The following is a 17,944-nucleotide window of genomic DNA, read 5'->3' on the forward strand; positions in this document are numbered from 1 at the left end:
TGATCTATAGAAGAACATAGACCACAGACTCTTGCAACAGGTGTAGATTTCGGATTCATGGCAAGATGAGTTACTAGGTTGACCAAGGCATCAAGTTTTCCCTCAAGCTTTTTATTTTCAGTAGATGAAGATGAATCCGTGGCCACCTCATCGACTCCTCTAAGGACAATAGCATCATTTCTTGCACTGAATTGTTGGGAGTTGGATGCCATCTTCTCAATCAAATTCCTAGCTTCAGCAGGAGTCATATCACCAAGGGCTTCACCACTGGCAGCATCAATCATACTCCTCTCCATGTTGCTAAGTCCCTCATAGAAATATTGAAGAAGGAGTTGCTCAGAAATCTGGTGGTGAGGACAGCTTGCACACAATTTCTTGAATCTTTCCCAATACTCATACAAGCTCTCTCCACTAAGTTGCCTGATGCCTGAAATGTCTTTTTTTATGGCAGTGGTCCTAGATGCAGGGAAGAATTTCTCCAAGAACACCCTCTTAAGATCATCCCAGCTGAAAATGGACCTAGGAGCAAGGTAGTAGAGCCAATCTTTTGCCACTCCTTCCAGAGAATGAGGAAAAACCTTTAGAAAGATATGATCTTCTTGGACATCAGTGGGCTTGATGGTGGAACAAACAATATGGAACTCCTTAAGATGCTTATGAGGATCTTCACCTGCAAGACCATGAAACTTGGGCAGCAAATGTATTAGTCCAGTCATGAGAACTTATGGAACACCCTCATCAGGATATTGAATACACAAACTTTCATAAGTGAAATCAGGTACAGCCATCTCCCTAAGAGTCCTCTCACGAGGTGGAGGTTGAGCCATGTTCTCAGTATGAAAATTAGTAGTGGAATGCTCAAAATCAGAATATTCAGAATCACCCTCAACAGAATGCTCAGAATGCTCAAAATGCACAAAATGCACAGAATGACCAGGATGCACACTATGCCTAACTAATCTATGAAAAGTTCTATCTATTTCAGGATCAAAGGGTTGTAAATCACCTGGATTGCCCCTAGTCATGCACTATATGTAGCAAATAATGTGTTTCTCAACAAGCACCTACAAGGGGGTAAAACTACAACTATACTCAAATGATATCAAAATAAGCTGAAATTTTGTGAGGAGCACCCTAAAATCATGAAAAGATAGCACAAAAAATTTCAAACAAAAATTAAAAGTCTAACTATGAAAACTACCTAAGCAAAGTTTAGAAAAATAGGACAATAATACTTGAAAAAAAAACTTTGTAAACGGCTGATCTTTGGAGCTTGGGAGACCCTAACCGGCTAAAGTCGATTGTCACAGTATGGGAAATATTTTTCTACCCCAAATGCATATATAATAATAGTCGTTCTAATACCCAAAGCAAAAGTTATGGCCGTTTTAAGCTTTGCTAAAAACAAGTTCCCAAAATTTTTGTCTCTCTCAAATACTGCCACACCAAGTGCTCCTGGTATTTTTCACACAAAATATGGATCAAAAGAAGCTACCGCACAAAAAAACAGCTAATCAAATTGCAAAATCAGTCGCTAATCACTGTTCAGCACTGTTCACAACAACACACAAAGCTGAATTAGTCGCTAAACAGGGAATGCAACTGAAATGCAAAACAGAACGCTACACAAAATAAGATAACTAAACACTATTATGAACCTTTGGCCCACTGGTCCCCGGCAACGGCCCCAAATTTGATCGAAGTTGTACCCGAATCAAATAAACACTAAAAATGCAGTATCTAGGAAGTGATCCTAGGTCGTCTCCCAACGAGTAATGGTCAACCAAACGTTCATAACAGATAGTAATAAAATAGTAACGAATTGGGGGAGGGGGGTTGTTTGTTTTTGTAAATTAAACAGCGAGCAAATTTTAATTAGAAAATATCAGAATTAAAAACACGTTGTTTCCCCTTGATTCACAAGCAAGTCTCTTATCCTAGGTTACGAGAATTTATCCTTTATTAGTTCAACCACTTAATCCAACCCTAAATTAAATTCCTAAGCGAAATTTAACATAAGGCAGTCATTATGTGATTAAGCAACACATACACCAATTAACCATGAACGAAACGGATCATTAAGCATGAACGTAAATTAAGCACAAAGACAATTAATCAAACACTAAGCATGCATGGATTAATAGCAACAAATACAGAGTAATTGGTGAAGAGGAAAAACTGATCATAATTCAATAGTAATAATAAATCATCAAAGAGAGTTGTGCTTGATCCTCAAGAGAAAACAACGCTGGAGACTTAGCCTTCCATTAATCAGTAGAAGACGAAATTGCAGATTGAAGCAGAAAATGAAATTGTATTGCTACGTGAATAGTAAAAACTGGAATTGCAAAACCTAAAATTATTCTTTCTCCCTAAAACGAAAAGAAGTTCCTAAACTAAAACCTTGGTGCTGTTATATAGGTTCTCAGCCCCCAAAGCTTACAAATCTGTTTTAAGTCCAAGCCCATTAATAAAATTAAATCTAGACAAGATAAGATAAGATTTGATAAAATAAAATCAATATGAAATAAATTCTAGATAAGATAAGATATGATAAAATCTAGATGAAATAATATCTAGATTAGATAAAATCTGGATAAGATAAGATTTGGTATAATAAAATTGTCTGCTCTCTTCAAGTCCAAACCCAATTCCAGATTCAAGCCCAATTGCTTATAATTCTCCTAAAATTAAATTAAAAACACATAATTAGTCCAGTAGGCCCAAATGATAAAAGTGCATAATTAATTTAACAATTAAGGCTAATCAGTAATTAAAATGGTGACAAAAAGGGTTAAGAAATAGGAGAAAATGATGACACATCAATGAGCAACTACACTACTCATGGACAAAACTAATAAAAAGTAAATAATGTACTGACACCATAATTATACTAATAGATCAAAAAGCACAAAAAATCAACAGGAATTTAAAAGTCTTGTGATTGGTCCTTGGTGTCCTATGTCTGAACCTCCTCCTCTTCCGACAAATGAAGTACATGAGTAGCTATAGGAGAGGCGTTCGGAGACTGGACTGGGGTGGTTTGATCCTCAGGCGTGGAAGGGTCTGCTGCCTGCTGTGGAGAAGTGGTATCTGCCACTAGTGCTGGAGGCTCTGGAGTGGCTTCAAGAGACTTTTCAAAGGTGGCTGCAGCTTCCTGGGTTACAACTACCTTCATCTTCCTGATCAAGGGCTCAAGAGTGGAAGACTCTGATGACTCATCCTCTGGCTGATGGGGTACTTGAGCGGCGGGATTTTCGTCTTCCCTATGAAGAGGAGGTTGAGTCCCTGGCCAGGCTACCCATTCATTAAATTACTCTACTGTTGGGATGGAGTCTGGAGGCTCTACCAGCTGTAGGCTTTGCAGTAAAATAATCTACCCCTGATGTATGCTTTAAAGCATGGCTTCAAAACGTTGAAAATCTGTAGGAGGTAGGGTAGAAAGAGCTGCTATCATACGAGCTGGAGGAGGAGTTGCTGATGTAGAAGCTGGATGACAAGCTGCTGATGTAGAAGTTGGATGAGGACCTGCTGATGTAGAAGGAGCCTCAGCTAGCCTTACCCTCGGTCTTCTGGCCCCTCTAATAATAACTATTGGATCATCTAGGTTCCAATAGTTTTTCCTTATGTAGGCCAAATTAATGACCGGGCTCAAACATTCAAAGACCAAGCTGTCGGAAGCGACTCCTCTGGACCTACATAAAATTGTGATAAGAGCGGGGAACCCGAGTCTAGAGGAGTTAGACTGGGCCATTGATGTGATCTGTCTAGAGATGAGAGCTTCGACATTCATGTCCAGCTGAGTAACTAGGCCAAAGATTAACCTAGCTCTATCCACAGTCAAATTCGAGGTGTGGGAAGTTGGAGCCAGGTTGGAGTATGAGAGAACACTCCAGACCTGAGCAATAGTGGTTAGATCTTTCCTGAGGATCTTCCCAGGGTGACCTTTAGCATTTAAAATAAACCCTCGGCTGGGTATGCACAGAGCAGCCTCAATTTCCCTAATGTCAGTAGGCATCCTGCAGTATCTTGAGTAAGCGGGTAAAGATTCACCCTCAGCAAGCACCACAGGTATTTCTAAAAAGGCATTGAGGTTGTCTGCATCAATCCTTATCAAGTGGCCTCGTATTCTAACTTGTTTTGGTGAAGGCCCCTCAGGATTGTAGAGGTTGGCGTAGAACTCCTTCACCAATGCTAGGTCAATGCTACTGTTAGCTAAATTGGTGAGGCACTTATGAAAGTTACGCCTCTCCAATTCAGCCTTAAATTCATCCAGCTCTGTATAATATATTTCCACTTTCCTCTCAGCTAATATATGTCTTCCCAGGACATTATCAGTGTATCTGGTCCATGCCTCAAAATAGTGGAATCTTCTTGTATCATATTGAGTGGTGGGCCTTGAACCGACACTCTTTCTTTTCCTGGAAGACATCTGCAGACAAAGAAATCAAACATTTGATCAGGACTCAATTTACTAAAAATAAAAATAAAAACTGAAAAAGACACTCACCGCTTAGCGAGACAAAATTCTCTTAGCGGGCCTTCATAAAAGACACACACTCGCTTAGCGAGATATGGGCCGCTTAGCGGGCTTCACAAAAAATGACACTGGGCTTAGCGACACATGAGTGCCGCTTAGCGGAAAATGCTAAGTTACAGTGTCTGCAAAGTTGGCTTAGCTGGCAAGGAGCCCGCTAAGCCTAAGGTTAACCGCATGGATTTGCACTTAGCCAAGAATAAGCTGCGCTTAGCGGCACTAAACTGAGCAAAAATTTCACTAAGTTATGTAGTCTTAGTGAACAGGGCCGCTCAACTCAGAAGATGCCGCAAGGAATTTCACTTGGCGCAGGAGATCCTGGCTTGGCGCGCGGCCAATCAATCAAAAAATTTTACTATGTTACCTAGGCTTAGCGAATCAGCCTCGCTTAGCCACAGGTACTGTACCAGGCGGATGAGTGTTCATCCTCAAGAAATAAACTCGCTTAGAGCAAAAGGCACGCTTAGTGAGTTCTCTGATCAGCACCTATGTTCAAGGAAGAACTCACTTAGCGCGGTAGGCGCGCTAAGCGAGTTCTTTAGCAAAATGGCTATATTTAACGAATATTGATGAACTCGCTTAGCGCGGTAAGCGCACTAAGCGAATTCATTGCATTTTCCAGAAAAAACACAGAAACAGTGGCGCGTTTTCTTCCATATTTTGGGCCTCTACCTAGTGGATTAAACATGCATAGCCCTCAATACAGTTTTCAGACACAAAATGAACCTAAAGTTTTCAACTTTAAACTATTCTTAAAACAGCAAAACCCTAAAAGCTTAAACCTACTCTAGAGTTGTCTATCCTAAGGTTTGATAAAATAACAAAGAGAAAGATCAAGGAACTTGTGCTGCGAATGATTGATGAGAACAAAAGGATGCAAAGCAAAAGAAACAAAAACGCACAGAGAGCAGTTTGAGGGAGAGAGGGAGCAGAAAGGGCACAAATTTTTGGAAAGTGGGTGTAACTGACGTTACACCCACTAAGAACGTTTCATTATTTTCGCTTAGCGGCGAGGTTCACTAAGCGAGAAGGTGAGACGTTTGGTTTCTCAAATTTTCCCGCTTAGCGGCCCGCACTTAGCCAAATTCAAAATTCATTTTTTTTGGCACAGAATTTGGCTTAGCGCGAGGGTGTTGTCGCTTAGCGAGATCTGCAGATCAGAAAACCTATAACTTTCACTAAGCCAAGTGTCATACCCTAATTTCGTTCGGGGACTATTGTTTGATGGCATGCAACCTTTGATTGACCGCTTCGAGGTACTTGGCACCCTTTGTTGCACAATATGTGAAGTTCCGAGACGTGCCGAAAATCAAAAGGAAGCATCGTTACGCAATCCGTGAAATTCCGTAACGTGCCGGAAATAAAAAGGAAGTATTGTTACGCAATCCGTGAGTTTTCGTAACTTTTCGAAAGCTAAAAAAGGAGTAATTACATGATCCGTAAGGTTCCGTAACCTTACGGAAAGAAAACAAGTATCGTTACGAAATTCGTAAAGTTTCGTAACGTTACGGAAAAAGAATCACCAAAAAAAGCAAAGGGGGTGTATTTAGTAAAAAAAAGGGTGCAAATAGCAACCAGGCCCACTTGGGCCTTCCAGATTCTTCCTCCAGAAGGCGGTTGCTTCTGAAGGAAGCAACCTGGCTCGCCTGGACGAGCTGGGTGGCAAGCTCCTCCCCTATTTTGCTATAAATAGAGGGAGGAGTGAAGAAGTAAGGGGTTCAGCCTTCTTGGCACTTCGTATTCACTTGAAATTACTGAGGAAAATTGTTTCCGTGAAGAAAATCCAAGCCGAGGCGCTTCCGTAACGTTTCCGTAACGTTTGCGTGGGTGATTTCGGGAAGATTTTCAACCGTTCTTCGTCATTCATCGTTTGTTCTTCATTGTTCTTTGGTCTTCAACTGGTAAGTACCCGAAATCGAACTTTTCAATTCATTCTATGTACCCGTGGTGATCCTCATTGTGTACTTTTATTCTCGTTTCATTTACTTTTTATACCCCCATTTGACGTGCTTCAGTCATTTACTTAAGTCATTTTCTCGCCTAATCAAAAAATAAAATAAATTTCCACCGATCATTTGATTTGTAATATCCGTTAACTTCTGTTAAAATGAAATCCGACCGTTCGGTCGTGCCGTAACCATGTTGGAAATCAAAAAGGGGTAAAATAATAATATAATAATCAAAAAATATCTTTTAGTAAAATAAAGCGAAAAAATCAATCGGACGTTTCTCTTTGGGATTTCTCTTTCTTAATTGAATTGACTAATAACTAAAGTGAAACTAAGGCTAAAATCAACTCGCAAAGTCAAGCTCGTCCGCAAAAAAATCACTAAAAAGGATTTCAAAGTTCAATATCTCAGTTTTTCTTACCAAGTAAATGGATCATTTTTAAGGTCCAATGCCTTAAAATGATCACCTTCCAAGTTAAAAGAATCGCTTGATTCACCCTTAAAAAAGAACTACGTAGGTCTGATTTCCTCTTCGATGGAGGGTACGTAGGAGCAAGAGCCCCGCTTTTGTCGACCTCAAAAAATAAAAAGAAATAAAAGTTTAGATACACAATTTCACACAATTCTAATTTAAGGCTGTTGTCCTGTGGGACAAACGTGAGAGGTGCTAATACCTTCCTCAAACGTAAATACAACTCCCGAATCTGGAATATTCTTTATGACCGGTTTCCTTCAGTTTTTTCGACGTTTTCCACAAATAAACATTGGTGGCGATTTCGTGCATTTTCCTCCTTTGGGAGACGCACCCGTGAGCCTCGCCTCACTCGCCCGCAAAAGGGTAGGTTGTGACACCAAGCTCTAGTTCGCTTAGCTGAAATTATGCATTTTAAGTGCAGAGGAGCTGGCGCTGAGCGGTTAATAGCATCTCTTAGCATGCATACTGCTGCAAGTGATTGAGCTCAGCGACCACGAGTGGTGCTAAGCTGCATCAAATCCAGTTTAATCTGCAAGATAGTTCGCTTAGCCAGCAAATTACGCGCTCAGCCCCATGGCCCTCAATTCTGGCCGCAATAAATTGCGCTTGGCGACACTGGGTCTCGCTTAGCCAAGGGAAGCCATCGCTCAGCGATCAGTCTGTCGCTTAGCTGAATTCAACTCGAATTGATTTTGGCTTAGCTTAACCTTTGCTAGCTTAGCGGAAATAATCAACCTCAGGTGCTAGGGTTGTGCGCTAAGCGCTTGAAACTCGTGGCTTAGCGCATGAACGATTATGCGATTAGCGAGAAGCAGACGCTTAGCGAAAGGACTAATTTTCAAAAAGATTTTCAAAAGTTTTAAACTTAGTCCTTTCCCAAGAAATTGAAACCCTTCATTTTACCATTCAAAGGGAGGCTGATATGCTCCAATGTTCAGATTATACAGCAAGTTCCCAATGCTCAAATGCATGAAAAACCAAAAATAACACAAGTTGAAATTGGGTTGCCTCCCAGGGAGCGCTTCTTAAACGTCATTAGCTTGACGCTTTTACCTCACTGGGCGATCTTATGTTTTGGTTCTCACCTTCAGAACCTCTTGACCTTCTTCCATTACCCGCAAGCAAACATTGTGTTCTGGAGCAGGCTTGTCTTCAACAAGAAGTCAAAATCAATTTTCTAGTCTTCAAAACCTAACTCCAACTTCCTTTTCCCCATGTCAACTATGCAGCTTGCGGTCAACATGAACGGTCTCCCCAAGATTACAGGGATGTCAGTATCTTCAGAGATATCCATGACCACAAATTTTACTGGGAAGATAAAATGCTTGACCCTGACCAATACATCTTCAATTACTCCGTAGGGCCTGGTAATGGAGCGGTCAGCTAATTGTAGAGTCATTCGAGTGGGCATAATCTCAAGTTGCTTAGATAGCAACTTGTTCTGTGCCAACAAAGCATCGTGTGATGTTAGCTCCAACAGGATCTTCTTTGTGGGTTGATGGGTTATGTCCCTCAGAATGGCATAATCATTGGCTAACATGTTCTCTATGAGCTCAGTTGCTTCTTCTGGGGTTTTCAGCTTTATTTTTCCCCAGTAGAAGCATCTAGTAATTGCTTGGTTTGTGGTCTCATCCCATCTATGAACATATTCAGTTGGATTGGTTTAGAGAATCCATGTGTGGCAGTTCTTCTCAATAAGTCTCTGAATCTCTCCAACGCCTCACTCAAGGATTCATCAGGGAATTGATGAAATGAAAATATTGTTGCCTTCCCTTCAGCAGTCTTAGATTCTGGGAAATACTTCTTTAGAAACTTTTCCACAACTTCTTCCCAGGTTTTAAGATTCTTACCTTTGAATGAGTGGAGCCACCTCTTGGCCTCTCCTGCCAGTGAAAATGAGAAAAGGCTGAGTCTGATAGCTTCATCTGGTACACCGACAGTCTTAACAGTGTTGCAAATCTCAATAAATGTTGCCAAGTGTGCATAGGGATCTTCATTAGGTAATCCTTGAAATAAATTCCCTTGTATCAGATGGATCAAAGAATGTGGGTAGGTGATGTTGTGCGGTTGCACTTCAGGACGTGCAATGCTAGTGAAAAATTGTGGTACCGAGCTACTTGAAGAGTCCTCAAGGGTAGTCCTCTGGTCGTGCTCATCAGCCATGGTAGCAGTTTCGGACAATTGGTTAGTGCATTCCCTTGATGATGGTGAATCAGAAAAATGGGTCTCTTCCTCAAGAATGGATGCAACTGTCCTGTCCTGCAACAGTTTCCTTCTCCTCTCATCTTTGTTCCTTCTCAGTGTAGCTTCAATTTCTAAGTCCAAAGGAACTAAAATTCCTGTGGGAGATCTATGCATAAACAATACTAACAGAACAACGGTTATCCAGTTCAATAAGAAAAGAAAAATATACATTAAAGAACAAATACTCATAGAAACAATCAAAGAATAACAAATAAAGAATAGACACCTAAGAACGAGTTAACTTCCAAAATAAAAAGAAGTTCCCCGACAACGGTGCCAAAAACTTGTTTGCAGCCGACAAGTGTACTGGATCGCACAAGTAGTATAAAACGATAAGAACCAAGTATCAAACTCTTGGGGAACTTGTGTTATCTATCAAGCTATTTCGGTAAATAGGTGTCTGGTATGAAAAGATGATTGTGGTTATGAACAAGTATGTAAACTATCTATGCAAAAAGAAAGAAAATCACGCAACATAAATGTTGTGTAAAAACAAGTAGAGAACGCGTTGGTCTTCCTAATAGGTTCCTGATGCTAAAACGGATGTTCTCTATCTAACAATGCTCATGTATTCCTATGTTGTCTCCTGGACTGTTAGACCCCGATTCCTCATGATAGCCTAGCGTAATCCTGATCAAGTCTCATCCGCAGATTCCTCTTGTAAGACTAAACTCATTCAGGACCGCATTAAGACACACATACACAACTAAGTTCTTGTACCCCGATTCCTCGTGATAGTACAACAACTTAGCCCTGTACTATCAAGGACTTTAGAATCAGACCAGTTTCCACTATTGAATGACCCTAACAAAGCATGCATCTACGTGATCAAGGTAATGGCATACTGGAATGAAAAGTAGATAGCACAGAGAACACACAAAACATCATTACATAGATAGAAATATATTTACATTAGGTACCTATAGGAAAGATCAAACAGAGGATTTAGCTTTCCATAGTCCAGAAACCTCCTTTACAGCACATAGAAGAACAATATGAAAGATTGCAAAAATACAAGTGGTGAGGATGTCTCCTTCACCTCTAGGATCTCAAAATCACTCACAAACTCATCTCAAGCTCTCAGAACGGCTTTCGCTTTGAGCACTCGTCTCTGCAGATCTTCACACAGCAAAATCTCTCAGAATTCTCTGGAACTTGGACCTTTCTCTCTCTAGAACTTCCTAAACATGCAAAAGCTTCAAGCCAAGGCCAGACTCTCGTGCATGCAGAGGCTTCTCAAGGAAAAATTCCAAACTCCCACAAAAAATCTGATTTCAAGCTTAAATAGGTGGGTTGGTTCGTGCTCATGCTCTTAGCACAAATCTGAATCGCTTAGCGCGCATAAGTGGATTTTGGCTTAGTGAATGAGCTGAAGCGGTGCGCTTGATGACCTGGAGCGTTGTGCTCAGTGAAACTGCCAGCTCATCTTCTTCTGGATTCTTCCTCGCGCTTAGCCACTGAGTGTCGCGCTTAGCGAATGCTCGCTAAGCCCGCAGATTGGCTTAGTGAGAAGGTGAAAACAACACTTTTGCCAATTTGTCTAATTAACCTCAAATTGAGAGAAATTGATTATTAAACATACAAAATAAAAATATAAATTATCTATTACCTATATTTAACAGAAAGTACTTATAATATTACAAAACAACTGTAAATTGGAGTAGTTTGATACAATATACACAAGTTTTATACACAAAAGTTAGTCGTATTCATCAACTAACAATAACATACCCGAATAAGACACAAAGACATGCCATGAAGTGTTGATGATTAATTTTGAAGTGACAACCAATTTCCCCAATTGTTCTTCGATCATGGATCACCAGTAATGGACCTGATTTCCCTTTGCAGTGTCAAAACCATCAAATTTGGGATGAAATGAAGTAACAGTTACGAAGTGAAAATGTCTCTACAATCAATGGAATTATATTTCTCAACAATTCTTAATCTAGTATGCACCAAGACTGTCATATAAATTATAAACAAAGAAGTTTATGAAATAGGAGCTTAGAGGAGCTTAAATTTGACCGAAAGAATCACATTGTTTCAAAAGAACACCTTACAAACAAGGCTTATCTAATTATCAGAACTTTCTACTATCTCTCTACCACTGAGTTCTAAATACCAGTGTACAGGTACAACATTAAATTATCTTCAGGATTATATCGGATAAATATAATAATGGAGAATCTTCCAATCCATGTAAAGGGGTTTTGAGTAACTAAAAGTAGATGAGGCATCTACACATGACCATACCTAATTGACTAGGTAAATGTGAAAGGTAAAAAGATGCAGCATCAGGGTGGAATCCAATATGAACTTCAGGGGTAGCAAAAATCTATAAAATGGGGAATAAGTTATATAATGAAAATAAGCATATGCAACCAAGTGTTTCTATACACACATCAACCAAATTTATCACATGATGTATACAGGGTACAAAGCAAAAACAACATAGCAAAAACATTCTATGTCTGCAACTGTAGGAAAATACATAAACATGGTGATTAACACACAAATTAGGAGAATATAACTTTATTGGACAGAGTCAACAATTATGATACTTAAGAGGCAGGAAGCTGAGATAGAAAAATCAGATTGTTAGAGCTATAGAATAGAGAAGAGGGGAGATGAAATAAACAATAAAATAAGAGATAATAGTTGAAATAAACAATAAACTGAATAGACTGCCTGATGCCATAACTTCATGATATATATATATATATATATATATATATATATATATACACACCAAAATGAAAGACTAGACAAATAAACACCATTCATGATTCCTAATGAAAACAAAAAACTAAATGCTAAGAAAAGTATTTTAATCATTTAAAAAGAAAAGGTGGATGAAGCACCCGGGTTAAATTTTTTAGAATTTTCCTAGAACCTACTACATCCTTGAAAAAACTGACATGCATGGACATTCAATTAAAAATCAGGCATCAAATAGGCAAATACCAAACAAGAAACATTTAAAGAATAAGAAAAAAGTGTAAAACAAAAGAGGTGATGAATCACACCAGTAGTGTCCAACGAAGAAGAAATAGTGAGAGATTTGAACTGGCACTCGATCCTTTAAAGAAAGAGCATGGCTTCCTTGAAGGGTTTGGAGAGCTCTTGCTCGTACTTGATCAGCATCTCACAGTAAGCCTCCATGAACTGATCCACTTCTGGATCCTCGTCTATGCTAGCTGTTCCACCTGCCATTGTCCCTGCAGTAGATGCACATGCACTCAACCATACAATGTCGTCGTTGTTGTGCCAATCCCATCACAGTCTCAAGAAACACTACCTCCTTCTCTACCAAATTATCCTAATTTCAAGAAAGCAGCATCAAATACACCTGTTAAACTACACTGTCAGTAGCGGAAAAGCACACATCATTTTCCCGAAATCAAATCTTTATTTTATTATTATATAAAATGAGAGGCTATTAAACTACACCTGTTCCCAATTTTTTAATGTTTTAAAATCCACTGTCAAGAAAGCGGAAAAGCACACATCATTTCCCCAAAAGCACACTGTCAAGAAAATCCCAATTTTTTTTTCATTTCTAATAAATATTCTCTAATTTGTTAATGTTTTAAAATGAAAGAAATAAAATAATAAATTGTCATAGTTCTCGTCTTTTATTCATTTTTTATAAATATATATTTTAATGTTTTTAATGTCATTCACATAATCAATGCTTTATATATATATATATATATATATATATATATATTTGTACGTTACAGGCAAGACATTTTCTATATACCAATCAACAGTAGCTTTGTACATACCTCTTAACAGGAGTGTGCATTTTAAAAAATAAATAAAAGTCACTACAAGAAAAATGACATATGCCTACAGAGGCTTTTGCCTACAGTCTTAAATTACTGTAGGTAAAAGTAAAAAAAATACTTATATCTACCATTGCTTATCATAGGTAAAATTCAAAAAATGTATATCTATGATTGACAAATTTCCCCATCTGGGGTCTTTTTATAAAATATTTTCCCAAATGGGGTCGTTTTCAAAAATTTTACGGGAGGGAGGGGGGGGGGGGGGTTGTTTTTCACGTAAACTGCATGACCCTCTTAGCAAACCGCCATTGGCAATGGCGTGTTTGCTGCACTGAGGAACCCACCATCCCCATTGGCGATTTCGCCATGCACGGGGGAACCGCCAGTCAAACTGGCGAGTTCGTGGCAGGGGAGGCACAGCCTACCTTACAGGCTACGTGTGCAGGCTACGTGCTGCAGGAGAGAGAGGCTTGGCGCAGAGGGAAGAACTCGCCATTGGTGCAGGCGAGTTGCAGCTTTGGTGCAGGGAAGAACTCGCCAGTTTGACTAGCGAGTTGAGCTTGAAATTTTTTTTTTATAAAACGCGAGATATGGGACTCCCGTATGCATGCTTTCTTCTTCTTCTGCTTATCTTCCTCACTGCATTCCTTTCTTTTCTTCTCATATTGTTACTTCCATTGCATTGTTTCTTCTTCTGTTGGTATTAGGTGTTCTTGTAAGTATTATGTTAACTGAAAATTTTAAAATTTTTTGTGTTATATATATTAAGTTAAGTTTAATTTATATTTCAGTTTTAATTGAGAAATTTTTTACGTATTGTAGGTGAAGTTTTGAATCTTATTTGCATTATCCTACACTACACTATGTATTCTTCATACGTGCTTTGGATTGCTATTCTTAATACGCGCTTCCGGTAAGTTAATTTTTTTTAATGTTGTTTGCCCTATATTTTTCAGTTATATATACATGTGTTAAAATAATTTCAGTTCACATATTAATATTATTTAGGTTAGGTTTATGTTAGGTTAGTTTTAGTTGAATTATAAATATAATTTTAAGAATATTAGTTAGGTTAGTTTTAGTTGATTTATAAATATAATTTTAAGAATATTAGTTAGGTTAGTTTTAGTTGATTTATAAATATTATTTTAAGAATATTAGTTAGGTTAGTTTTAGTTGATTTATAAATATTATTTTAAGAATATTAATTAGGTTAGTATACATATGTTAAGTTAGTATTAATTGTGATTTTGGTTAGTTTTTGATAATATTATTTTGTTTCCATTTCTTATAAATTAGTATGGTATTATTTGTTTTATATATGTGTAGATGTTGATTAGTATACAAATGTTACATTTGTTTAGTTTAGGTGGTAATTTCAAATTTTAAGTAGTACCTTAAAATAAGAAAATGATTTGTGTTATATGTGTATTTAATAATTTTAGTTGGTATCTAAATATTTGTGTTATACAATACATTAGTTGTAGTTAATTTGTTAATATGAATTTGTTGAAGTTTTTTAAATTGGTATGTTAGTATTATTTGGTTTAGATTTTTTAGATTTATATGGTATTAAATATGTTATATATATGATATGTTAAGTTTAGTTAGAATGTTAATATTATTTAGTTTAGTTAATTTTTTTATTGGAATATATGATACGTTGTTAATCATATATATATTTAAATTTTTGTTTTGATAGTATTTTTTGGATTTATTTTAATTTATTTGTGTAATATATGTAATTTAATTTAAATTTTATTAATTGGAAAATAAATTGGTAATATATTTAAAATTTTGTATGTATTTAAATTTTTAATTTTTTTATTTGTATAGAATTTTAGTTAGTATTTTATGTTTTTTATGTAATATAATTTATAATTTTTTTAGAATATTAATATAATTTAGTTTATTTATTTTTAATTTTTATTGGAATATATGATACGTTTTTAATTTTATATATATATATATATATATATATATATATATATATATTGTTTAAATTTTTGTTTCCATAGTATTTTTTGAATTTATTTGTGTAATATATGTAATTTAATTTTAATTTTATTAATCGGAAAATAAATTGGTAATTTATTTAAATTTTTAATTTTGTTATTTGTATAGTATTTTAGTTAGTATTTTATGTTTTTTATGTAATTTAATTTATAATTTTGTTAGAATTTTAATATTATTCAGTTTAAAGATTTTTAATTTTGTATAGTATTTTGTTGTTCAAATTTATGTATTTTGTTATTTAGTGACATTTTAATTAATTTGTTGTAAGTCAAATTAATTTTTTTTGTTAAATTTTTGTTGTCAATTTTTTTGATTATATTTTTTTTTACAGTATCGATGGCATCTTCGTCCTCGTCTTCATCAAGTATACAAATTAAGTCTGGTCCGATAGAAGGAGACGTTTTATGGATGCAACCCAAACATGTTTCAGAACATGTTTGAAATGGGGAACCGAACAGAAAATTGCATATTCGACGAGCTGTCCCTATTTATCAAGGTCAAGAAGAGATACCAGAGGAAATTATTCCTCTGCTTCGACAATCCGGCTTTTACTGGATAATGAAGATGGACTACCTCAAAATAAATTCGTCATTAATTACTGCCTTAATTGAAAGATGGAGGCTCGAAACCCATACATTTCACATGAGATGCGAAGAGTGTACGATTACTCTTCAAGACGTCTCTGTATTATTAGGTCTGCCTGTTGATGGGGCACCATTAATTGGTCAGACTAATCTCGATTGGGGCGAATTGTGTGAAGAATTGTTGGGCGTCAGACCACAGGAAGGTGAACTACAAGGCAGTGTAGTAAAATTAAGTTGGTTGGCTCAGCATTTCTTAGAAATAAATATCCATGACGGTAATGTAGAACATCTACAAAGATTTACCCGTGCATGGATCCTCAGATTCATAGGAGCTATTCTATTTGTTGATAAAAGCAGCAGTAAAGTTTCCCTAAGGTACCTTCAATTTTTACGGGACTTTGAACAGTGCAGCACATATGCATGGGGACATGTCATGCTTGCTTATTTATTTAGAGAGATGTGCAGCGCAACCGATTACAGAATTAAATCAATTGGAGGTATGTGCATCTTGATCCAGATGTGGGCATGGGAATGCTGCACGACTTTGGCTCCAAAGAGGACTCCTCCTGTACTAGGAAATAAACCACTGGGGCACAGGTTAGTTGTTTTAAAAATAAATTCATTTGAAAATAATCAATAATGTAACGCGTCGCCACTGATTATTTCATATTTTTTTTGTAGGTGGCTGCGACGTGGAAACCAACATATTGGCAATGATGATCTAATAGTTTTCCGTCGCCAATTAGATATCATGAAACGACATGAGGTAAGAAGATCATTATGTATTCGTTAAATAATAAATAAAATGTCAAGTTTAAGTCAAAATTAACAATTGTCTTATTTTATGCAGTTTCTGTGGGAGCCTTACACAGCAACGGTTTTGTCGATGTTGCCTCCCATTTGTTTGGTTGGTAGTCTAGCGTGGTGCGCAGTGGTGCCAATCATTTGTTTCCATGTTGTAGAGTGGCACCAACCCGATAGAGTGTTGCGACAATTTGGAATGCAACAACCTATTCCGGAGTCTCCTTCGCAACCACAGAATATCCATGGGCTAACGCTGAAAGGCAAACAAGATGAAAATTGGTTCCAACTGTTGGCCCTAATGATCGGTCAGTGGAATAATCGAGCTGACTTTAGGGTCGACATTTATCCTCGACAGGAGGGCCTATTGAGTTTTAACTCAGATTACATGGTCTGGTATAGGCGAAAAACAAAGATGTTTGTCGACCAAAACAATGCAAAGACAGCTACATTGGTATTTATTTCTTTTTAAATATTTAACTTCAATTTTTTTAAAGCATCGACATTAATTTGCTGACCCTAATAATTGCAGGGTGAAGTTGCCGAGACATTGCAGTATATGGTGTCACCACAAGGGCGTAACACATGGACAGTGGATGATCTTGTGCCTTATGTGGAGAAGATAACGATTTTATCCGAAGAGCAAGAGAGGATCACTGAGCCTGTGGCACATGGTCTAGCATCAGAGCGTCGATTTCTGCCACAACAGTTTCACATGCTTCCTTCCAGTGTGGAAACTCGAGGTTTTGACAGACGAAGGGAGATTGTTCAAGCGGAAGATTTTTCCCAACAAATGGAGCAGCGTTGCCATGGAATGTACTACACGCCACCAACATTTTCTCAGTATCCTTCGCAGATGTATCAGTATCCTTTTGAAGGTCATGATACTGATATGTCTGCAAGCTCACATTCGTATGGTGGTGTTGCGGAAACACATCCTCATTTTTCATGGCCGACCATGACCCCTTCGCAGCAACATGATGCCCCAATGGCAACACCTAATGCCCCATTAGCTCCGCAATGGAATGTACCCGGAGCAATACCTGATATGGGTGATTTATTAGGTATTGATTTGCATCACGAGTTTTCTACTGAGGCTGAGCAACAAGGGCGGCGACAGCGGGCAAGAAGAAATCCTGATCGTGAAGCTCGAAGGTGGGATCGACCATGTGGCACAGGCTCACGCCATCACGGACACCATAATGACTGATTTTGATGTCTCTATTTAAAATTTGTGTTGTACCTTTGTAATTTGAATTTCAGACTTAATTTATGGTATCTCATAGTACTTGTTATGGAATGTGTTATGGAATTTCGTTTTCAATGACTATTTGTTATGGAATCACCATCGCGGACACCATAATGACTATTTTTATGTTGCGCATCAAACTAGAATAATAAATAAAGTCGTAAAGAAAAATTAAAGTAAACAAATGAAAATAAGTAATGGTACTAACTAACAACAAACACCATTTTCAACTTCTAAATGGAAAATTAAAGTAAATTTAGGGTTTAGTAGTTATGGGTTAGAGTTATGAGTAGGG

The 17,944-nt window shown here is 37.4% G+C and overlaps 1 protein-coding gene and 1 non-coding gene across 7 annotated transcripts; one reads left to right on the forward strand and one right to left on the reverse strand.

The window, feature by feature from the left end:
- Positions 1 to 342: 342 nt before the first annotated feature.
- On the forward strand, positions 343 to 449 carry LOC113001978 (small nucleolar RNA R71). The gene has a single exon (XR_003267509.1). It is a non-coding gene; the product is annotated as a small nucleolar RNA R71 (small nucleolar RNA).
- A 2,177-nt stretch (positions 450 to 2,626) lies between these two features.
- On the reverse strand, positions 2,627 to 12,598 carry LOC121174985 (uncharacterized). Of its 6 annotated transcripts, none has more exons than XM_041016129.1 (3): positions 12,235 to 12,598; positions 10,937 to 11,039; positions 2,728 to 4,432 (listed from the first exon to the last, which is right to left on the reverse strand). In XM_041016129.1, the coding sequence occupies exons 2-3, from the start codon at positions 10,955 to 10,957 to the stop codon at positions 3,395 to 3,397; spliced, it is 1,059 nt and encodes a 352-aa protein (XP_040872063.1). In that variant the 5' UTR covers positions 10,958 to 11,039; positions 12,235 to 12,598; the 3' UTR covers positions 2,728 to 3,394. The 6 variants fall into 6 exon arrangements, 3 of the variants coding, with proteins under 3 accessions (XP_040872063.1, XP_040872064.1, XP_040872062.1); XM_041016130.1 differs by having other exon boundaries at positions 10,937 to 11,048; XR_005891883.1 differs by lacking the exon at positions 2,728 to 4,432 and adding an exon at positions 10,074 to 10,745.
- Between the last annotated feature and the right edge of the window lie 5,346 nt (positions 12,599 to 17,944).

The sequence above is a fragment of the Glycine max genome, chromosome 6 (assembly GCF_000004515.6).
Source record: "Glycine max cultivar Williams 82 chromosome 6, Glycine_max_v4.0, whole genome shotgun sequence".
NCBI lineage: Eukaryota > Viridiplantae > Streptophyta > Magnoliopsida > Fabales > Fabaceae > Glycine > Glycine max.